General features: G+C 47.7%; 1 protein-coding gene across 1 annotated transcript in view; it reads right to left on the bottom strand.

The window, feature by feature from the left end:
• LOC132837029 (anthrax toxin receptor 1-like) overlaps window positions 1-24,703 on the bottom strand; it is a 129,376-nt gene that overhangs the window by 20,154 nt on the left and 84,519 nt on the right. Inside the window, exons 15-17 of the mRNA XM_060856679.1 lie at window positions 16,098-16,196; window positions 14,256-14,426; window positions 8,396-8,476 (exon numbers count right to left, since the gene is read on the bottom strand). Of these exons, the coding sequence (XP_060712662.1) occupies window positions 8,396-8,476; window positions 14,256-14,426; window positions 16,098-16,196 (351 nt within the window). The remainder of the gene's footprint in view (window positions 1-8,395; window positions 8,477-14,255; window positions 14,427-16,097; window positions 16,197-24,703) is intronic.

The raw sequence follows: 24,703 nt of genomic DNA on the forward strand, positions 1-24,703 counted from the left end.
TTGTTCTTGGAGGGGTTAAAAAGCGAGGGTTAAGATGCTGTACCTGCTCCAGAGATGTTCTGTCACATCTCTGAACAGTTTGATTGCAAGTATTTTTGGGGAAAAATGCTGGTGCTTCAGAGAGTTAAAGAACAAACGGGAATTTGGAATGGCCTATGAAATCTGGATAATAGTTTTGGGGGACAGATTAGCTTCTGCTTTGGTGAAGGGATGATCAGTAATTTAACACAACGTGGTTTATAACCAGCTCAAATTCTTGAAGTGCGGGGGAAGGCTGAGGTACTAACAATGTGGGGGATTTGTGAACATCTCACTCCAGTTCAGTTCAAATAAATCTAGGCAAGTGCTTTGCAACAAGTTGGGGAATGAGGGTGAAAGTCAGGCTTGGTAAGGAACTGCTGAAACACACCAAACCAACACCACCCCAAAATTAACTCTTTCCAGTTGTGATGGTGAGTTTCTTTTCTGTTTGACAAGAAACTCAGGAAAAAAGCCCACAGCATTGCTCCCAGTGCACAGAGTGTTTACTGCTCTTGACCTACCCTGTGCAGAAGGACAGGCGACAGAGGTAGGATGGATGTGTGAAACTAAAGCACCAAACGCTGCAGAGAGAGAAAGAGAGAGAGATAGAAACAAAAGTGAGTGTTTCAGATTGCAATGGCTTTTCCATAAGAACCTGAGTAGAATGGGATTCCAGAAATCCTGTTGGAGTAGATGCCAACTTATGGACCTGCTTGTCCCATGAAAGAAAGAGCAGTTCGTGGAGAGTGAAGTACTTTGGAAATGCAGTCCAAGTGACGCAGTAGAGAATTTTGATATGAGAGTTGGCTTTGAGAGAGAAATGTCCAACAAAGGTCCTTCAAAGTGAACAAAAACCAATTGGAAGCAGCAGTGAAGGTGCTTGTCCAGACTGCTCTTGTGGGGCAGTGGTAGTGTCCCTCCCTCTGAGGCTTGGGTTCCAGTCCCACCTGCTCCAGAATTACATCAAGAGGACTAGGGATGCAAGAACAGGGGTTGTCCTGCTGAAGCTGTATAAGACTCTGGTCAGACCACATTAGAAACACTGTGAACCATTTTGGGCCCCGTATCGAAGGAAGGATGTGCTGGTATTGGAGGAGCTGCAGAGGAGGCTTACGCGAATGATCCTGTGGATGAAAGGCTTGGCATATGAGGCAGACTGTGGCTCTGTACTTGATGGAATTTAGCAGGATGGGGACGGGGGGGTCTAATTAAAACTTCCCGTGGACATGGACATGTTTCCCTGATTAGGAGAGACTCTGACCTGAGGGCACAGCCTCAGTGTGAAGGAACAGCCCTTTCAATAGACAATAGGTGCAGGAGTAGGCCATTCTGCCCTTCGAGCCTGCACCACCATTCAATATAATCATGGCTGATCATCCTTAATCAGTATCCTGTTCCTGCCTTATCCCCATAACCCTTGATTCCACTATCTTTCAGAACTCTATCCAACTCTTTCTTAAATGAATCCAGAGACTGGGCCTCCACTGCCCTCTGAGGCAGAGCATTCCACACAGCCACCACTCTCTGGGTGAAGAAGTTTCTCCTCATCTCTGTCCTAAAGGGCCTACCCCGTATTTTTAAGCTGTGTCCTCTGGTTCGGCACTCACCCATCAGCGGGAACATGTTTCAAACTGAGATGAGGGGGAATTTCTTCAGCCAAAGGGTGGGGAATCTGTGGAACAGAGGGATGTGGAGGCCAAGTCACTGAGTGTATTTAAGACCGAGATAGACAGGTCCTTGATTGGGAAGGAGATGAAGGGTTACAGGGAGAAGGCAAGAGAATGGGATTGAGAAACTTATTTACAATGATCAAATGGGCCAAATTTTAGTCCCTTTGTCAGGGTCTTACCTCTGGGTAAGGACATGAGGAAATTTCAGCAGTGCATTGGGGAAATGCCCCTGTCCGTCAGTGGATGTGTTTAAAACTCAGTCAGAGATGCTGATCACCAAATGCAGTGCCATACCCCTTCCCCACCACACTTCACCCATGTATAAGGTGACAGCACTGTCCTATTGAAGTTCTCCATGATTGCCCTGTTGAGCACAGCAGGATTCTGGGAAAAATATGGTGTGGACTCAGAGACTAGCCATGGTCTTCTGACCAATGGGATACAGTAATTAATGAGGTCAGTTTCCCCCTCGTTTTTGATCAAAAAGATACCCGGGCCAAGGAGTGCTGTAAAGACCATGCGTAAATACCCTGCACCCCCACCAGCCCTTGTACAAGAAGAAAGACCATCCAGTCCACAAATCCATGTTTGCTCACAGTTAGCCCCCCTGCAATAGATTCTCCAATTTCATTGACTTTCTATATGCTACATCCCACAGGATTGGTCCAAGTTACCACCAGGGGTGACTCAAACACAGCAATGTGAGTTGCAGCAAGACATCTTGTGGATGGTACAACCTGCTACACACTTGGCCATGGGCGATAGAGGGAGTGGATGTTGAAGGTGCTGGATCAGGTGGGACGAGAAAGCTCTCTTGAAACCCTTCCCAGGCTCCCAGTTCTGAGTTGATGCTTCTCAGAAGAGGTTGTACGCAGCCCCTTGAGCCTTGAGGTTGAAGCCGTTGGGTGAGTGAAGGCATTCTCAACAAGGGCCCATTGTCGAAGGAGACCAGGACTGGGTACCGTACTCTGAGCTAGAGCAAGGATGGCCGAGGTGTTTAGGAGCTGATGGAAGTAACAACAAACAGAGAAGGGTTTCATTGGTAGTTTACATGATAGCTTTAAGACCATTAGAAATGGGAACATGAGTAGGCCATTCGGCCCCTCAAGCCTGCTCTGCCATTTGACAGGATATGACTGATCCAGCATTTCCTGCCCTTTCACCATAGCCCTTATTTCCCCGACTGATCAAGGTTCTCCCTGTCTCCGCCTTCAATATCCACAAGGACTCTGCCCCCCACAGCTCTCTCTGTGCCAAGGAGTTCCAAAGACACTCAGCTCTCTGAGAGAGGAAATTCCTCATCTGAGTGTTGAAGTGGGCCAGTCAGTCTGCTCATGGATGAGGGGAGGCTGACACAGACGCACACACGCCCCGCCTCTGCTGTCGTTTCCAGACTTCACATCGTGTGACAGGATTCAAACCACGAGAGGTTACAATAAATCAGTCAGCAAAAGGGCAATAAACCTGGCACAGGGCAGGCAATTCTGCACCAATGTTCAAAGCAGTGAAAGTTACAGAAGGAAATTAAATTACCTTTGGGGTTAATAACGACGGGAAGAGGGGGTGGGGAACAGAGGAGGAATTCTGCACTTGCAGCCTCAATCATTTTAAAGGTGGCCTCGCAAAACTATTCAGCCTTCAAGCACTGCATTCCAAATCGTTTTGCAAATTTGAGTCTCAGCGAACATTATTATAAGCCTCCAGCCCTCTCAGCGAAAACAATTCCTTTTGGTTGGACGTTGACTCTCTCCAGTCCAGACACCGCTCTCGCTGCCTCTGTCCCTTGTCGACAGTGCAGGAAAAGCTGCCAAACTCCAGCCTTTCCTTCACTTTGGCGAGCAACCGTTTCCGTCGCCATGACAACGGCAGCAGGAATCTGCTGCTCCTGTTAACTCAAGCCAGAAAGAACACAGCCTCCACGACTAACCATCAACACCAGGGCCTGTCACACCAGCAGCCATCTCACCTAAAATTCCCCAGTCAACAAACGCTCACCTATCTCACTGGGGCTATATCTCCACCATTTCCTATTTGTGCCGAAAAGTCAAAGACTTCTGCATGTGGGACCCTGACTAATTTTTTAAAAATTCACTTGTGTCTTGGTCACCATTTATTAGCCCGTCCCTTGTGAAGTTACACCCCCTTGAGAAGGTGGGGGTGAGCTGCCTCCTTGAACCACTGCAGTCCATGTGCTGTGGGCTGACCCACAATGCCCTGAGGGAGGGAATTCCAGGATTGTGACCCAGGGACAGTGAAGGAACGGCGATATATTTCCAAGTCAGGATGGTGAGGGGCTCGGAGGGGACCTTGCAGGGGGTGGTGTTCCCGTTTATCTGCTGCCCCTTGTCCTTCAAGATGGAAGTGGTTGTGGGTCTGGAAGGTGCTGCCTGAGGATCTTTGGTGAATTGCTGCAGTGTATCTTGTCGATGGTACACCCTGCTGCTACTGAGGGTCAGTGGTGGAGGGAGGGGATGCTTGTGATATGGTGCCAATCAAGTGGGGGCTGCTCTGTCCTGGATGGCGTCAAGGTTAAAAGGTTTTTGTGAAGATGTCTCTGCTCACCACAGCCAGTTCAAACCACAAGAACTAGATAGAGACAGACACAGGAAAGCAGCCTGTAATGTTGATTCTCCTGCTCCTCAGATGCTATCTGACCTGCTGTGCTTTCCCACAGAAAAGCAGCCAGCTTGCCTCGTCCCACTGTCATGTTGACACTCCCATTGAAGACACCAGGTTGTAAGCTTTGGCCAGACAGAGGGTAACCTTCACTGTGGCAGGAATTTCTGACTATTTGCATGTTAAATGGGGAAAATTTGATGGAGGTTGGATCACAGGCTACCTCCTAAAAACGTTTACACAACGCTACATTTTGTCTGATGGAATAAAATTTTCATCTGCAGTCTTGCCATGTGATCCTTCCCATACATCCCTCTGAAATTTCAATACAGTGTCACTGCCTCCAAAACAAACAGCAAACTCAGATCTTGTGGGGTGGTGGTTGCTGGGGATAAAACTTCCATTCAACTGCACTCATGCCAAGGAAGATTTTGTGTTTCAGTTCTTCAAGAGCTCATGGCAGACTTTCCTCATGACTAACGTTGGAAGTTCCTTCTGGTAACTCTTTCTAATCCGTGCTTCTCATGATATGTGGTTGTGTTACATTACTATCTCAGTCATTCTGCCCTCTCTGTCTTCACCCTTCTTTTTTGGGTAGCTCAGGTGACAGGACGCCATGTTTCAATTGCGTAACACCTCTCTCTCTCTCTCTCTCAGGAGAGAGACTGACTAAGGCCGTGTGTGGGATGCGGCATTTTCACAACCAGGGGACGCTGGATATGTTCAGGTTTCTTCAGTGCAGGGAAGGCTGAGGGGCTGGTAAACCTGAGAAAGCTGTACAAGGTACAAAGGGTATGGACGGGGGGGATTGGAAGCAGCTGTCTGCTTTGGCTGATGGGTCAACAATGAGGGGCACAGTTTTAACGTGAAGGGAAAGAGGTTGAGAGTGAGTTTGACCTAATAATGTTTCACCCAGAAGCCAGTAGGAATCTGGAGGGTTGTGGCAGGAAACCTCACAATCTTGTAAAAGACACATGGAGGAGCACCTGAAATGTCCGAACATTCGAGGCTGTGGACCAAGTGGGAATAAGCTGGACAGTGGGATGTGCTTAGGGTGGGTAGGTGCAGATTTGACAGACCAAAGAGTCTCTTGTGTGTTGCATGAACCAGACTGGAAAATTATGACCCGTCCCTCTGCAATTTTGACTGCCACTTCCCTCTGAGTCCGCTGATGCACTCCAGTCCCGCCCTGGCTCACTCATGCACAACAAGATCCCACACAGAGCAATGTGACAATGAGCAGACGGACTAATGGCTGAAACACAAAAGCAGTATTTTGCATTTGTCTTGGTCAGAGAATGAAGATGTTGCAGAGGTCTGAGTCAAGGTGAACGCAGCTGAGGCACTTGCTGGACACTGATATCGAGGAGGTGGGATCAGAAAGACTACTTTATACTTGAGGGCTGCTAATTGACCAGTCCTCCTGGGATAGAGGAGGTATCTGAGCAGGATGACTGGAGAACAGCAAATGCTACACCCTTTGCTCTGAAAGAAAAGGTGTGACCACAAGCATGTCACATGAACCTCACTGATGAGAGACCTCTCTTATGGACACCATAAATTGAAACCAAATTCACAGACACTTGGACCAATGTGGATTGGCCAAGAAAAGCCAGCACCCAGATTTGTTAAGGGTTCCTTGTCACAGAGAAAATTGGTGTGATGTACAGGAGCCAATCGATAAGCTCATCAGCAAAACTAAAGACCATGGAATGGAGGGACAGTGGGAGCATGGAAGGCCTTTTGCCCGAAATGTCGATCTTCCTGCTCCTCGGATGCTGCCTGACCTGCTGTGCTTTTCCAGCACCACTCTGATCTAAACTCTGGTTTCCAGCATCTGCAGTCCTCACTTTTGCCTAGTGGAAGCATGGAAACCAAGGTGGCAGATTGACCAGGGAACAGGAGATAGCTGTGAAAGATGGTTTCCAATCTGCAAAGAGACAGGCAATGGGTCCGCGTAGGAACATCTGCATTCCTTTCAAAATATGAATGTCAAAGATACCAGTTCAATCTCAGTTGTTGATTTGACACTTTGTAAATTGGAAAGAGGAGTCAGAGACAGAGAGAGAGAAAAACAACAGTTGTTGTTGCTGGAGAAACTCAGCAGGTCCGGCAGCATCTGCAGAGAGAAAGCAGTTAACATTTCGGGTCCAAGGACACAGGGCTTTGGTTTATTTTCAGAGATTTGGAGGAACACAAGGAGACACGATATGAAGTAAAGGGTGTAATGGGGGAGTGGGAGGGGCAAGAGTAAATCACTGAAGGTGGAAGAGTTGGGGGAGAAAAAAGGAGGCTGGGACAGGACAGACGAGATGTAGAGAGGGTGATCACCCCCACCCAATTTGGGTGAACCAGGAGTTACAGGTTCAGGATATTGGGATAGGATAGAGATGTGGAAAATTCAGAGGGGGGGTCAGCCCTAGACTCATAGAGACGTACAGCTCAGAAACAGACCCTACAGTCCAACTCGTTCATGCTGACCAGGTATTCTAACCTAATCTAGTCCCATTTGCCAACATTTGACCCATATCCCTGTAAACCCTTCCGATTCATATACACATCCAGATGCCTTTTAAATGCTGTAACTGCTGTAACTTCCTCTGGCAGCTCCTTCCACACGCGCATCACCCTCTGTGTGAAAAAGTTGCCCCTTTTCGGTACCTTTTAAGCCTTTGCCCGTCTCCCTTTAAACCTGTGGAATCTGCTCCTACAGAGCAGGTCAGTGGTCTGCCCCACTCCATACTCCTTTCCTTTCCCCCAAGAAAAAGACAATGATTTGGAGATGCTGATATTGGACTGGGATGTACAAAGTTAAAAATCACATAACACCAGGTTATAGTCCTATGGGTTTAACTGGAAGCACGAGCTATTGGAGCGCAGCAAACAGACATTTGGACGCATTAAAGGTATTGTGGTCAAATATCCAGAAATGGAGGTCGAGGGAATGAGTCACGATTCTGCTGAACAGTACAGCAGGCTCGAAGGGCCGAATGGCCTGCCCTTACGGCAGCTTTCTGTGTTTCTACGACACAGCCGAGGTTGAGTCAGTCAAAACTGCAAACTGCCCACAGGTACTTGATTGGAAATGGGACAAACCGCAAGCTGGAAACCACAGAAGTATAAGTGACCTCCTTTTGCTGCAGTTCAATGTTCTGGGAAAGTTGGAACAGGCTGTCAGGCAGAGGGAAGAGTGAGCGAGGATTCCTGGGTGAGGTTTTCAGGGAATGAACTCCGATCGAGCGATCAAACCCCCCCTCCCACAACCCTGCTGAAGTTATATAGGTAACCGCTGACTAACTTCATATTTTCCACTTAAAGCCTGGACGTGCATGTGTGTTTGAGTTTGTTTTCAGAGCAATAATAGTGGAACAAAGTCCTTGAGAGTGGTTGGTGTTTCTGACGATTTCCGTGTGCAGAGCTTTACTGAGCTTATGAAAACCAGCTGTTCCCTCTCTCCATTGACATCATCAGTCAACACTGGACTCACATGATTGCTTGGCTTCTACTATCCCAACATTTCTGCAACTGCCCTTGATTTACAACTTTTTATGGAATCTGTTATTTCCCTCTTCGACCTTCCTTTTTTCTTAATAAAGAAATCTCTCTCTTTGTCTCTTTCTGCGGGGCAATTTGGAAATGCAAATGATAATCTTCCACCAGATAAGAGTGACCACAGCTCCCCCATCAAACATAAACACATGATTGATGACAGAGCGCAGCCACTTCCTGAGTCCTGATTCGGGAGCTCATTGATGGGAACCACACTCAGAGTTTTGCCAACCCCTGGCTGAGAATTACTCATTCCCCAACCTTACCAACCCCTCTACATCCCAGACGCTGCTACACAATCAACTGGAGAGAGAGTGAGAGAGGGAGATGTGGTCTTCTGGAATTGAGTAAAAAATGAGGTCTGCAGATGCTGGAGATCACAGCTGCAAATGTGTTGCTGGTCAAAGCACAGCAGGTTAGGCAGCATCTCAGGAATAGAGAATTCGACGTTTCGAGCATAAGCAATTCCCTCTTCTGGAATTGGCCCTCTTGTTGTGCATCATCCCAAGCCCAGCTAACCATGCAGAGTCGTACACTACCTTGTCTCCAGGTTGGGGCCTCATTATCGATACCCGGTCGTAGCCTTTTCGCAATAGAACCCACAGTGCGTCCAACTTGCCCTGAAAAGACAAAACAAAACTGTGGCCTTAGCGAGGGAAGGGAACTTCCAAATCCTGCAATTTTTCAGCTTCCCACCACCCCCCCAGCCCCGCCCACCCCCACTCCCAACTTCCTCCTGCTTGGTGAAGCTGAGACCTGGAGCTGGAAGCCTCCTTCAGCCCCTCCCCCGTCGTCCTTCAGACTGCAGGGCAGAGTCCGAGCCCCTCTTGTTGAGAATGAGGAAAGGGACATTTCCACTTGGGGCCAAGGTGACGACTGCAGAACACAGATCTGAGATGGTCATAAACAAATCCAACAGGGAATACACTAAGGAAGACCTGTCTTTACCCAGACAACTTCGCAACCTCAGAAAGAAACTCAGGCTAATCACATAGATGGACTTAATATGTGCACTCGGGCAAATACAGCAGGATGGTTTTCAATGCTCTCATTTCAGTTTGTCCTTTTCTTTGAAGAAAAATTGTGAGGCAGAGATGTCGAGCTGTCTGTAGCAAAGTAAACAACTTGTGAGGCTTTGGCAGTTTTTGTTTTAAACTTTGGAACAATGGAAACAGCCTGGGGCGGGGAGAGGGGCCAGGGCAGCTCTCTCAGATCAGGAATTCTCGTTTCTTTCAGTTTTAGATTGAGTTTTAAGCAATAGCCCTTGGGGTCTCAACAGAGTTGGACATTTCAGTGAATGTCTCCCAGCTGTTACTTTCTCTGAATCTTCTCTTGATGTTGTTTTCCTCCTGGATTGGAGAACTACATGTCAGAGTAAGTGTCTGAATTTGTCTTTTGCCTTGAGGTGTGTGATATTGGAACAGTTAATTAGGAACAGCTCATGTATCTGTAATTGTGTTAGGTTTTTCTTTTCCCCAATAGATAAGTTATTCCAAGTTATTCCTTGTTTTGTTTGCATTTGAACTACCCTGTTTAAATAAATTCTGCTTTGGTTAACATTGACGAGTTTGATGAGTTGCGTTGTATCTGAAACATGGAACTTCCCATCTGATTTTAAAATAAGAAAATATTAGGGTCGAGGCTACCTTCTTCCAATATGTTGAGGGGTCTGGTCTGGTCTGGTCCATAACAAAGGGGTTGGATAAAAGTGTAGAAGGAGCGTTGACTGCATGATAAACAGAAACACAGGACTGCTTATATGTTGCAGGTATTTGAGAACAGCACTGTAAAAGGATGGTAGCAGCACAAAATTCACAAATACTCCCAGATCTTGTCACGACAGGTCACCAAACAGTGATGTTGTCAGGTGGTATTGAGCTCGACATTTCTGTGTGTTCAAGCTGCTTGGAAAACTCCTCCTCCCATTCTACAGATCCGCACATTTCCCAGTTTAACTGCTGTGCTGTTCATGTTCACTCTGTCAGCTGCCTGAGTTCCAGAATTTCCTTCCTCAGCATTCCTCCTTGGCCAAGCTGTTGGTCACCTGCCTTGGCGGTGCCCAGTGTTGCTTACATTGAGTCATACAGCACAGAAACAGACTCTTCGGACCAACTGCACTGACCAGATGTCTGAATCTAATCTAGTCCCATTTGCTAACCCTTAGCCCATATCCCCTTCCTATTCTATGTCCCTCTCCAGATGCCTTTTAAATGTTGTGATTGTACCAGCCTCCACCACTTCCTCTGGCAGCTCATTCCACCCTCGGCATGAAACAGTTACTCCTCAAACTTGTTAAATCTGTCCCCTCTCACCTTAAACCTACGCTGTTTAGTTTTATATTCCGTACTCTAGGAAAAAAAATCTTGTCTATGTATCCTACCCAAGCCCCTCATGATTTTACAAACCAGTATAAGGTCACCTCTCAGCCTCCGACGCTCCAGGGAAAACAGCCCCAGCCTATTCTCCCTATAGCTCAAATCCTCCAACCCTGGCAACATCCTTGTAAATCTTCTCTGAATTCTTTCAAGTTTCACAACACCCTGCTAAAGCAGGGAGATCAGAATTGAACACAGTATTCCTACAATAGCCTAACCAATGTCCTGTTCAGCTGTAACATGACCTCCCAACTCCTGTACTCAAAGTTCTGACCAATAAAGGAAAGCAGACCAAATGCCGCCTTCACTATCCCTGTCTATCTGCAACTCCACTTTCAAGGTCTCTTTGTTCAGCAACACTTCCCAGGACCTTACCATGAAGTGTATAAGTCCTGCCCTGATTTGCCTTTCCAAAATGCAGCACCTCAACCTTACCAAAGTTAAACTCCATTTGTCTCTTAGCCCGTTGGCCCATCTGATCAAGATCCTGTTGGAGTATGAGATAATCTGTCCACTACACCATCTATTTTGGTATCATCTGCAAACTTAGTAACCATACCTCCGATGTTCATATCCAAATAATTTTTATTTCAATGATGAAAAGCAGTGGATTCAGCAACGATCCTGGTGGCACACCACTGGGCACAAGCCTCTAGTCTGTAAAACAACCCTCCATCACCACCGTCTGTCTGCTACTTTCAAGTCAATTTTGTATCCAATTGACTAGCTCTCTATGGATCCCATGAGATCTAACTTTACTTACCAGTCTCTCACGTGGAATCTTGCTGAACACTTTGCTGAAGACCACGTAGACAGAATCCACTGCTCTGCCCTCATCAATCCTCTTTGTCAACTTTACAAAAAAACTCAATCTTTAGTGAGACATGATTTCTCACACACACAGCCATGGTGACTATCCCTAATCAGTCCTTGCCTTTCCAAAGACATGAATTCCCTCCAACAACTTCCCCATCACCGATGTCTGATTCATCAGACTATAGGTTCCTGGCATTTCCTTACAGCTTTCCTGAAATAATTGCACCACATGAGCTACCCTCCAGTCTTCCAGCGCCTCCCCTCTGACAATGGATGATACAAATATCTCAGCCAGGTCTTTGTGGGAGATTCGTACCATTGATGCAACTGAACACACACCCTCACCTGTTGGCCCTGCTCTCCACTATTCACCACTCCCTGCTGGAGTGCATGTGTATGGTTATGGGACATTCAGAGTCTCTGTTGAGATGGATGTATGTTAGAGAAGAGGTGCTGATGAAATGTTGGCAGCTGGGGAATCTCTGAGTGACTGGAAACAAAACTGAAAGCCATAAAGCCAAATCCTGCATCAAACCCAGTGCTGTGCACAAAGTACCTTTCTCACAATTATTTTCAGTTCTCAAAGAACTCTCTCCTGTTGATTTGTGCTTGGGTTCCTTTTCATTCTTGATTTTTTCCAAGCTTCCGATTACAATTTGTCAGATGCCAGTCAGCTCTCTGTTTCCAAGGCGTTTGGCTTGTGATATAATGATGATGATTATTTTCCAAAGCCAGCAGGAAGACGTTTGCCAGAATCAAAGCAGGAGCTCATCTCTTGTTGACGAGCTGAACAATTCCAGCCCAACTTGCCATCAGCTGAAAGGTCAAACCTCCAGGACTCTGAGAAGCACGGTCAATGACATCCTAATTGCTAACTGGCCAAGTCTGTTGGGCAATCATCACCAACAAAACAGATTTGTTTTCGATTCATCGTTGTTGATGTTTGAGCTTCAAAGTCTGAGTCATTTTAAGAAGGGGGAGGGGGTTCTGCCTGTGGTGGAGTTGGAGAGTGTTGTAATCGGAGTCACTGGATGTTGGAATCTTAGCCAAACAGAAGGTGTTTCAATACAGTTGTCCACATTTCTGCTGGAGGATCTGAAGCCAAGTACTCGATCTTGGATTGTACACCCAACCTGAACAATAGAACCTGTGTTCATTCACCTGTTGTGAACTGTGCATCCTCGAAAGGTGAGAGATTTGTTTCCCAAGACATTATTCCCAACGTGAAGACTTGCTGCAATCACAGCAATCTGTCTACGTTCTCTGAATGCCAATTGTTTTTTCGGTAGTCTGGTCTTGGGCAGTGAATGTCAACAGCCCAGGTGTACCCTACCAGTGACCCATAAGGTTGAAAGGGACAATCCATCAGAGCATATGGTCCTGTGGGCTTTCTGAATCATTGCCAAGATGGGAATCAAAGGGCATTTCTGCGTTCAGTTCACACTCTCTTCGGAATGGACTCTTGCCCATTGTAAACAATCCACTTGTGATTGGGGCATTGGAACCCAACACAATGTGTGTTCCCTTTCAATCAGATCGGCCCCAACATCAAACCCCTCCACCAAACTTGGCAGTGCTCTGTTTAAGCTTCATCCACACCCCTTGTTCATTTCACAGCATTGACCAATCTCTCAATTCCTTTCTGTTCCAAGCGTTTCTCAAGCATCCTGGTGTACTGGTGACGTTCCCCGTAGAAGGAAGGAAATTCCTGATTCTCTGAGTGAAGAGGTTCGTCCTGAATTCCACACTGGATTTCTGAGTGCTGACCTTAAGTTGAGGGTTTCTCGTTTCGGTCTCTCACAACAAGGCAGCACTGAGAGCGCACACATATACAGACATGTACGTGCACACGCACACACGGACACGGACACGGACATACAAACAAATGACCAACCCCTTCTCTTTTGACATTCTATCACCTTCTGGATTTTTGTGTTCAGTGTGACAACCTTTGCTTGTCTTTATTTTCCTGATTTTTTGATTTGTTTTGCTGGGTTGTTCTTGTCTTTTTTCCCTCCTTCCTTTCCAGACATATTGCATTCAGATGTTTACGACAAAACCGTTCATGATTACCTCAACTAGACCTGGCCACTGTGTCTCATTCCTATGAGCACTCTCCTTGGCCGTTGCGTGGTGAAGGTATTTGTGATTTATTCCCTCCTGCCCACCACCCTATCTCAGGAACTCCTTTTTGTTCATTCCTGCCCCTCGACCTTACCTACACGTTTCTCCCCACCTCCTTCAGTTCTGACCAAAGATCATCTTCCATTGACTTGGTACCCCTCCCTCTCTCTCTCTCTCTCTCTGGCTGCACACAACGGCCACTTAGAACCGTGAAATGAAACAGCAAAAGAAAGAGACCATTTGGCCCATCTTACTCTTGCCAACTCACAGACAACCAGATGCCCTTTCTAATCCTGTGCTGATGTACCTAGCCCATAACTCTGCAGCTTCCAGCACTAAAGGTGCAGATGCAGATTTAGGGTTTATGCTGTCAGTTTCAGACACCCACCACCCTGCATGGAAAAACATTCTTCCTCACATCCCCTCTGTCACTCAGCTTGAATTGCTGACCTCAGGAAAACAAGTTCCTCCTGCCTCCTCCATCTCCACCCATCACAATGTTGTCCACCTCAACCTTCTCTGCTCTCAGGAAAACATCCCCCAAACTCTCCAATCTCTCCTCGTGGCTTCGGTTAGACTCAATATCGCCACGTTTCCTCAGTTTTAAAGCAGATAGGGTTTCTTCAAAGTACTTGACCATATGAAATGTTTAATGAGAGACTTCACGTAAGGTCGAAACGCTGCGAATGCTGGTGATCTGAAATAAAAACAGAAAGTGCTGGAAAAACCCAGGCAGATCTAGCAGCCTCTGGTCTGAGAGAGAGAGAGCACAGTGACTCTTCTTCAATCCCTGCTGAGTTCTTCAGGCAGTAAACGTGAGTCCTGTTGATCACTCTCCCACCCCCACACAGAGGCTGCCAGACCTGAGGTCCTGCAGCATTTTCAATGGTCCAATGGTCCACCACCCCACCCATGTGACAACAGACTGGAGGAACCCCCTTCAGTTTCGATCTCAAGTACAGGACTTGGGTTCTGAAGTTTCTCAACGCGAATCTCTCCTTCTCCTCCATGCTGTGTGGACCCCTGCATTCACTAGGCGCCTTTGCCCTGAGCAGCCGCTGTGTTGAGTTTGAAGGGCTCTTACCTTGATTGGTGAGTACCACTTCCTGGGGGCGTTCATCTGCCGAGCTCTGTTGTTGTTCTGAATCCCCAACTCGGAGAACTCGTACTCTTGCTCCGGCATTTTAACTCTCGCGTTTTTGGCCTTTTCCAACTTGGCGCCTTCTTCGGTCGATCCCTTCTCTCCCCAACGGACCTGCAAAAGTGGGAACGCCGGCCTTTGAGAAGCTGCCTGTGGGGCTTGGGTCTCAGCTGGTGGCAAAATGGGTGCCTGTGGCACCACGGCCCGGGCAATGGTGCACGCAAAGGAAGATCCCGTCAGCCAATCCGAGGTGAGTGGGCAATCGGTTCACAATAGGTGGGTCAAGCACGATTTACGGTGAACGCAGTCAGGCAGAGAGAGAGAGATCGAACCCCCCAACCCGTCTTACTTGGATTTACCTGTGACCCCACGTGTCCTCCACCGACCGGAATATTCCTGCTCGTAACGATTTGGCAAGACGATAGCGAATCTCTTCATGAGAAAGAGGGGACACGCGTAGGCCATTCGGCCCCTCAGCTCTCCATTCCACTGAGGCACAGAACAATACCTTCAGGGTGGCTGAGCGGGTTGGATTGGGCACCAGAGAGCGGGATGGGAAACATCTCACGGGATTTTGCCTGACAGTGGGAGGGGAGGAGTGCGGGAGAGTGGGAAGAGAAGAAACAAAGGTGGAGAGGACAAGGGAGAAAGACTCTGAGAGTGTGGGTGTGGGGGCTGGGTGAAAGGTCACTCTGTGTTGAAGCTACTCCAGGTGGAGGAGAGAGGCAGGAGTGTTTTAACAAGCCCACAGAAGTCAGGAAACTCTTCGGGTGAGTGAGAAAGGAGCAGACAAGTGTAGGCAAAACAATGATAAAGAAGGTCCATTCTGGAGAGAAGCCTGACTGTGATATTATTTCCTGTAAACACTGCGACAGAAAGAGCTGGTGGGGACAGTGAGACATTGTCTCATTCCTCTGGTGCCTGGCCATTCTCGAATGGTAACTCCATCCGGGGAGATCCACCCTGGGCTAGGGACAGCTCCTCTGCCAGTTATGGTCAGGAGGTCAGCTCATGGCATCAGGATGCAGCCCAACTGTTTCAAGGTTACCCTAGTCACCTTCCAGTTGGGGGGTGGGTAGGATTGGTGATAGTGGTGGGGAGTTGTCTCAGGAAGGGAGAACCCATATAGCTGCTCAGAACACAACAGAGAGCTTAACCGAGTCAATCTCCTGATCTCTGCACATCATGAGAAAATACTGGGGCAGTAGACTTTTCATGATGGGTCTTCCTTTTGCCTGTTGGCACAGACTCCAGGGGCCGAAGGGCCTGTTCTGTACTGTGTGACTGTCTGACCATTCCATGCATTAAGAAGGTTTTGCTTGTTGGAATGAATGGGATCATACTGTGCGATCCTTTTCTTAAGTCATACACGACCTCAACATCAAATGACTGTGACCATCTCCTGAATGACGATTGCTCGAATGATTTGTGTTATCCTCACCACTTGCCACCCATTTGGATTGTTTTGAACAAGCCAATGATTTACCAAAGCCGGATTACCATTTTCCGAAGACATACAGTGTGCCTTTCCCCCTACATTCAGTGTCCGTCACCCACCCCAGATCACCAAAACGAGAGGGCAAGGATTGTAGCAAGGTGGTCCTGTGGGTCGGTGACACAGTCATACAGTAACTAATCCTGGACCTGAAGAAGCTGTCCCTGGGTAGCTTTCTCCCTGAGATGGTGTTGCAAGTGGCAACTTAGAAACCTTTGCACTGTGATCATTTGAGAACATGTGCCAACAAAACTCATTCAGCTCACTTCCATTCAGGATTATCTTCCTACCTCCATTCTTTTGATCCCTCCCACACCTCGCCCTCCATAATAGGAGGCATCCACAGTTGGCCATTTCTTCTTGGGCATGCCTTCAGAATCAGAGTCTTCCTATGAGAGAGAGAGAGAGAGAGAGAGTGAGAGTAGTTGGTGAGAGAACATGTGCAAAACAATCCACCTCGTGCTCAGCCAAACCGTGCTTCAATCCTGGCCGGAAATCAGACAACGGGAAATGCCTCGGCTCTGAAAGCCATCCGCCCCCCCATTCCCACCCCAAAACAAGACATCCTTCAAGGCTGATCCTGAAACAACCCCTTGACTTGGAAACCAACAGTGAAATGAGGTTTTGCAAACATGTGATAGCTTCAGAGAGAGAGAGAGAGATGAACACAGGGCACAGACCCAACAGGATCGAAGTTGTACACAATATATTTTGCTTATGTCTCAGTCTGGTTTGCCTGAAAATATAAAAACAGGAAGAATTCTGATGTCATGAATGTTCAAGCAGGCCAGAGGAGATTGATAACACTTGGTCGATTTTGCAATCACCCTCTCTGTGTTTACAAATGAGGATCGCTTCAAAACAGAGTTGCTTCATCAAATTAAATCTTTCTGACTTGGAGTGTGCCAGCGAAGCGAGATTTCTTTATTCCTCTGAGCCCCCATGTTTCTCCATCTGGTCTCCGGGAGATTTCACTTGATCCAGCAACAGCTCTGTTACAAAGAAAAGCCTGGGTTTTTCTGAACTTGGTCTTGATTCTCCAGCCCCTACACTCTTCCACTGAACGATACAATGGAAACATACTCTGAATTCCTCCGAGCCAACCGATAGCACTCTGGCTGAGCCAACACCGTAAGGTGCAGGGGCAGGAGAAAGCCATTTGGCCCATTGAGTCAGCTCTACAATTCAATGGCACCTTGGCTGATCTAATAACCCTCTACTCTGCTGTCTTGCCTTTTCCCCATAACCCTGGATTCCCTTTAAACATCTGCCTGTCTCAACTATGAATGACCCAGCCTCGACAGCCCTCTTCAGCAAACAATCCCACAGATTCACGCCACTCTGAGAGAAGAAGTTCCTCCTCATCTCTGCCTTAACGCAGAGATTACTCCCTCTGGTCCCAGATTCTCCCACAAGGGACGAACAACCACTCCACATCTTCCCTGCCATTTTTCTCAACTCCAATGAGTACAGGCCCAGCCTACACGGCCTCTTGTCATAAGACAGTCCCTCCGTCCCTGGGAGCTTGCAAAGTGAGGTGCTTCTCAGACCCTGAGGGTGCAGCAGAGATTGGCCGAGGTGAATGGGAACATTTGCAATGATGGGAGGTTGGACATGTCCGAGATTCTTGTCCCTGAAGCACAGGAGGATGAGGATGGGTACGATGAGGGGGTCTAACCAGACTGGAGAGGAAGGACACATTTGCTTGGGTGATGCATATCCAAGATTTAAAGCAAAGATTTATGCAGGGGGTTTCAGGAGTGGAGTGAGGTGAGGGGGACATTGAAACTCACTGCCTCAGAGGGTCGGCAAACAGAGAAGCCCTTGCAGATGAACCAGGAATGAATGTTAGAACACACGGGATACTGTCCAAGAGTTGGCATGAACCTGGATGGTTCCCTGTGAACACAATGGGCCAACTGGCCTCCTTCCTTCCTCTGCTGTTTGCTGTAAGTGACCCCAGTAAAGGTGCCTGAAAAGTATTCTCATTCATCTGAGGAATGCCAGCAAGTTTGGCACACAGTTTCCAGTGAAAGCTATCAGGTGTGGCCCAGACATCCCAAGTTAGATTTGGCACTCGGCTCACTCCAAATTGCAGTATTTTCTTCCATTTTCCAAGTGGGGGACCAATTTATCGCGGCAGCACTGTGAGCTGCATTATTCATCGACTGAGCTGGAGAAACAAAACTAGCGGCTGCAAGTTGGCTCCAATGGATTTAACCATTTGATAGCACAAATAAAAAGAGCCCTGAGCTTCTCTGCACTGTCAGCTCAACCCTATCGCAGTGGGTCAGAGAATCAGATCAACACCAACAGATAGCAAATGCAATTTCCTACAACATGGGACAAGCATAGAGGCTTGCAATCCTGCACTGAGTAACTCCCCTCCTGACTCCCCAAAGTCTGTCCAGCATCTACAAGGCACAAGTCAGGAGTGGGATGGAATACTCCCCACTTGCCCTGGATGGGGCCAGCTCCAACAACACTCAAGAAGCTCAACACCATCCAGGACAAAGCAGCCCCCATTTGATTGGCATCTCATCCCCAACCTTCAACATCAACACCCTCCTCTCGGAAGGATGTTGTGGAACTTGAAAGGGTTCAGAAAAGATTTACAAGAATGTTGCCAGGGTTGGAAGGTTTAAGCTACAGGGAGAGGTTGAACAGGCTGGGGCTGTTTTCCCTGGAGCATTGGAGGCTGAGGGGTGACCTTATAGAGGTTTATAAAATTATGATGGGCATGGGTAGGGTAAATACAGAAAGGCTTTTCTTTGGGGTTGGGGAGTCCAGAACTAGAGGGCATAGGTTTAGGGTGAGAACGGCAAAATATAAAAGGGACCTAAGGGGCAACTTAGACCTAAGAGGGTGGTACGTGTGTGGAATGAGCTGCCAGAGGATGTGGTGGAGGCTGGTACAATTGCAACATTGAAAAGGAATTTGGATGGGTATATGAATAGGAAGGGCTTTAGAGGGATATGGGCTGGGTATTGGAAAGTGGGACTAGATTAGGTTAGGATATCTGGTCAACATGGACAAGTTGGACCAAAGGGTCTCTTTCAGTGCTGTACATCACAATGACTTTGACCCTAAACACGTTGTCCTGAACCTGGGTGTTGCTGACCTTGGGGAAAGCACTGAAAGTGAATGAGGCATTTCGACAGCCGTCTCTGACAAACACCAAGTATCAGACATTCCCAGAGGAAGTAGCAGTGAAGGAGAAGCTGCAGGTGATCCACCAACACTGACACAGACAACGTAGTTGACCAACACAGAGGCGATGAGATTATTAATCCAGGAAGCTCAGATCGTGTGCTGGAGATCTGGGGTTTGAATCTAACCATGGCACATGGTGGAATTGGAATTCAATGAAGAATCTGGGATTAATGGTCTCATGGTGACCATGAAACCATTGTTGATTATTGGACAGCACACACAATAAACACACATATTCCCTGCCCTCCTACACACACACACACACACACACACACACACACACACACACACACACACACACACACACACACACCAAACAATGCTGGAGTGGTAATATCACTGGCCTAGTAATCCAGGGAGCCTCATGTTCTGAAGTGCACCATGGCAGATGGTGAGATCTGAACAGTGACCATGTGACCACTGTCACTTGTCAAATCCCATACGGTTCACGGAAGGAAACTGCAATCCTTAGCTGGTCTGGCCTACCCGTGACTCCAGACCCACAGCAAAATGGTTGACTCTTAACTGCCCTCTGAGCAATTAGGGATGACCCAGCCGCAGACACCCCCATCCCTTGAATAAGAAGTTCTCAGATCAGACACTATGGCCTCAGCACTGGCTGAAGTCATTCTAGCTTGGACGCATTTTTAATAATGAGGAGTCATCTATTGGCGTCCGTTTGGGAGAAACAGGTGGGGATGCTGGGAAATACCAACCACTGATGACGCCAACCATCTATCTGTTACTTCCCCTCACTATGCCCCAAGGCTTCATTCAACACTGAATACAATCCCTGACAAGCCAACAGTGACATTTTTCTATCGTTCTCGGTGGTCCACACAGAGCAGCTCTTTCCTGCTGCTATTAGAATGCTGAATGGACCTCTCCAATTGTCAATGTCATGTTGACCTCGCTCTCTGTACACCTACACTGCAACTGAAACACTGTGTTCCTCACTCTGTTCTATTACCCTCATGCACTCTGTAAGGTATGATCTGTCTGTACTGCACACAAAACAAAACTTTTCACTGTACTCAGGTACATGCAACAATAATAAATCACATCAGATCAAATCAAAATCTTCCAAATTCTTGACCCAATGGGCAGCACAGATGTGTCAACCAGTGTTCAAGACAAATTGTCACACTCATTGCTGACTGAGGAAGTGATCATTTTGACTCTGAATGTCCCCTGCACAGCCATGCACTATGGCACCTGCAGAGTGCACAGAGAGTGGGGCTATTCCATATTGTTCTTCTGTTCAGACACATACCTCCACCAACGCCAAAAGCTATAATGGGGCTGGGGGTGGAGCAGGAGTTGGGGGATGAGGGAGGGAGGAGGTTGAGTGGGGGGCAAGCTGACAGTAAAGCTGTTCCAAACTGGGCAGGGGGCTAGAGTCAAAGCTGGTCCCTCGTTGCTAGTTGTCTGTGAAGGAGACACCATCCACCTCTCTGCTCTATTCACAAGACATGCAAAAACGTTTGAATAAAAGCAGAATAACTGCAGATGCTAGAAACAGGAAACCATGCACAGACAGTGCTGGAGAAATTCAGCAGGTCTGACAGCATCTATGGGGGTGTGAGAGAGACAGAGAGAGTTTCCAGTCCAGTCTGACTCCTTCAGATTACTTCTGTCTGTCCCTCCACAGATACTGCCAGACCTGCTGAGGTTCTGCAGCACTGTCTGGGTTTGATGTTGAAACGTTTCATGGTAAGGCACCAACAATCCTCCCATTTCTTTCAGCTGCTTCCAAGAGGAGTCTAATCAACTGATGGACCTTCCAGTAATTGCTGTTGTTGTCTCTGATGGACCATCACTTGGCAGGGTCCATGATGTTTCCCTGGGAAGTGTGGAGGAGTGAAACTGATTAGCCCAAAGGGATTCCAACTTGGTGGTGGCTCCATTAACCATTGCCTTCAAGAATTCCTTATTCTTTAAGCTCAAACCTCAGAGTTTACGTGTTTAACATATATGGTCATCTGGGAGAGAGTGAGGACTGCTGATGCTGGAGATCTGAGTCAGAGGGCGTGGTGCTGGAAAAGCACAGCAGGTCAGGCAGCTTCCGAGAAGCAGGAGAATCGACGTTTCAGGCAAAAGCCCTTCATTATATGGTCACCTGTGAAGCTAAATATGTGGACAGGCGGAAGGCCCATTTCAACAGGCCGAAGAACACATCGAAGAGATGAACCACACTGAGAATTCCAGGTCTCTTGTGTCACATCTTGCTTCCAGTAATTTCCATGTGGAGTTTTGTCTCAGGCTCATATAAATAAGTGGCTGCATTATTGTGGCTTTGATCACAGAGCATCTGAGGCAAAGAGGCATGCTGTTTAAACTGCAGGTCTGAAGCTGCACAAGGTGAATGGAAATGAACGCTCAGGACTCACACGGTGTGTTTCCACATTTGGAATCTAACTGTCCTGTACACCTGACAGGCTGGCCATCTCACAAATGATCTGATTTTGCTTTCAATTTTTTTTGTCTGTTCTGCCAGCTGGCCACCAATTTAAAATAAAAAGCTGATCGTTTCGATCAGAAGGGTGAAAGGCAGAAAGCCAGCCTTGCAGGTGTGACCTTGCCCATTCTCTCTCCGTTCACAAAGAACGATTACCTGCTTGCAAAGCTGAAACTATGTCCAATAAAGCAGCCTTATTCACAACTCACTGATCAGCCAACGGGTTGGATTTTTCCCCTCATTAATGTCAGCAGAAGGAACATCTTCAGTGTTAGTTGGCAAGATCTTGCTCTTCCTCCACTTGCTCTGAAACAAACTCTGCCTCACCTTGTGCCCCTTCTCTGCATCCTGAACTAGGGGCCCACTCCCGCACTCTCACCTTGGGTGCCAGTGGGTTCAGGGGTCAAGCTCCACCCCAAGGACAGAAGCTGAATTGATCCTTCGGTGCAGTACAGGGGGGTGTGCCGCACTGTCAGAGGTGCCATTCTGCACAGGAGCTTTTCACAGGGGAGTGCTGTTGGGATCCTGGCTAACGGTTAACCTTCAATACAGGCCTCACCTGGCTGAGGCAGACACCTAGCTCATTGCTGTGTTTGGGATCTCTCTGTGCGCAAATCGGTTGCGGCATTCCCCATTCTGCAACCTCACGGTAAAGCGCTTGGAATACCTTGAAGTTGTGTGGGGTTTTATATGATCCGACGTTCTTGGCATTGAGAAATCTAGTTTTTCCTGCACCTTCTCAACCAGAAATCCCAGAGCCAGCCCTCAGCTGTAGAGAGTGGCACCCTCTGGGAGTGACTGGGATGGGGAGTTCTCTTTTGCAACATTAAGGAACACAGTGAAGAATTTCACCTGGAATGTTAATATCTACCACAAAGCTGTGTGGAACAGACTCAACGGGCTGAATGGCCTACTTTTGCTCCAATATCTTACAACATTATGATTTTACTAAGAAGGAGAAAGGACAGTGACAGACACCAACCTGTCAGGATAACTCCCAGTTTTAATTCCCGGGAGAGGGGGGTGGTGCTGTACCACTAAGCAGGCAGCCATAGTAAACAGTATGTGGAAGACAGAGTGACTGAGAGATCCCTCCTGTCTGTTACTGCAGCAGCCTCTGGGGTCTTTCCTGCAGTCAATTCGACAACATTCCATCAGTAACTTCAGGAGGAGCAGACAGGTAATCAGAGCTAGAGCCTGAAGTTTCAAAAACCCAATTCCCAGATATCCCGGAGCTCAGGTCATCATGGACATCAACATGTGCGGAACGAATCAACCATGGTTGAGCCCAGGCTACACTCAATAATTTCTCTGCTCTTCATCTGTCCTCTCATTCCCCAAAACCCGCTGAGAATGAGCTGAGGCACGGTGAGGATGAATGCCTCTGCTGAGGGATCCCTCTCTCTCTGTGTCTGTTTGTCTCTCTCTCTCTCTCTGTCTCTCTCTTTCCAGTTCCCTCAGAGTGCCATGCAATGAAGGACCAGGCAGGATCACAGAATGATCAGGATGAAAACAGGACAGGACAATGGCAGATGTGAACCCACAGTGCCTGTGCGGAGTCATGCAGAGAGCGAAACCTTCCCTGCACTCCCCAATCCCCTCCCATGCTCATTTCCTGTTCCTCTGCAATGTTCCCATTCCAAGTGTGAATTTCCCTCCCAGCCGAAAGCCAGTGCAGAATCACTGCCCACCAACTCTGCAGCATATTGCACTCTGAGTCTCACAGAAACACTCTCCCTGTCCATCTCCACCACCCCCTGTCTCTTCAGTTACCAGCCAGCATGCCAGTAAAAACAACCATTTCCTTTCTATCGTCACAAAACTATGCATGATTTTAAAGGCCTCACCTTCAACTGATTCGAGCAGAAACAAAACATCCGAGCTGGTTCCAGGTCACATCATCCAAATCCCTCATTCTTTGATACCCCTCCAGATCCTGATCAGATCTAACCCAGACAGCTACAGGGGGCAAGGGAGGAGATTGCTGGTAGAGATATTTAATACTGCACTGGCCACATGACTGCAGGTTAGCTAATATGCTTCCTTTGTTCAAGGGCAAGAGGGATAGATGAGGTAATTACAGACAAGTTAGCCTGACATCAAGGGTCGGGCAATTATTGGGAAAAACATCCGAAGGACAGGAGTAATCAACATTTGGAAAGGCAGGGGTTGATCAGGGATAGTCAGCACAGATTGCATAGGATTCCTACAGTGTGGAGGCAGGCCATTCAGCCCATCGAGTTCTCACTGACCCTCTGAAGAGTGTGGCACCCAGACCCAAGCCCTACCCTATCCCTGTAACCCTGCCTTTCCCATGCTAAGCCCCCCTAGCCTGCACATCCCTGGACACTGTGGAGCAATTTCCCACAGCCAATCCACCGTAACCTGCACATCTTTGGACTGTGGGAGGAAAGCGGAGCACCTGGAGGAAACCCACACAGACACGAGGAGAACGTGCAAACTCCAACAGACAGTCACCTAAGGGTGGAATCTTGGGTGAGCCTTGGGTGACTGACTGACTGTGTGGAGATGGGATGTTCTCCTTGTGCCTGCGTGGGTTTCCTCCAGATGCTCTGCTTTCCTCCTACATTCCAAAGATGTACAGGTTACAGTGGACTGGCCATGGGAAATGTGAGGTTATGGGGAGAGAGTGGGGAACTGGGTCTGGGTGGGCTGCTCTTCAGAGAGTCAGTGTAGACTCAATGTGCCGAATGGCTTTGTTCTGCACTGTGGGAATTCTCTGATTCTTAACTGGCCTGTCATGTCGACACCTTCCTGTCACATTTACAAAGAAAAACAAGACCATCTCTCCACTCAGCCCAAGATCTTGATAGCCCTCCTGTTGCTGTCTTGTTAAGACGTCTTTTGCCCTGTGACTGAGAGGACGTGTGTTTCAAACAACACTTGACCCAACTGGTACACATTGTGGTTTAATCCTGTGTGCGCTGAGTCAGCTGTTCCTTTCTAATCTCTTCTCATTGAAACACCTCTTTAATCTAGGAAACGGTAACAAGATCGCTGCCTTAATTATCGCTGTTCAGCCTCACAATTTCGAGACTGAAAGATTTCTCCCAGTCTTTCTCTTGAACCCTCTTTGATTTAATCTAAATCCACTGAGCCCAGCACTCACAACTAATAGCTTGTCTGGATCCACACTGTTCCCTTTCTTCTTCATTTTGAATATCAAATTACACTGCGATTCAGCATAATCCAAAGAAATTTATT

The sequence above is a fragment of the Hemiscyllium ocellatum genome, chromosome 48 (assembly GCF_020745735.1).
Source record: "Hemiscyllium ocellatum isolate sHemOce1 chromosome 48, sHemOce1.pat.X.cur, whole genome shotgun sequence".
NCBI classification, from domain to species: domain Eukaryota; kingdom Metazoa; phylum Chordata; class Chondrichthyes; order Orectolobiformes; family Hemiscylliidae; genus Hemiscyllium; species Hemiscyllium ocellatum.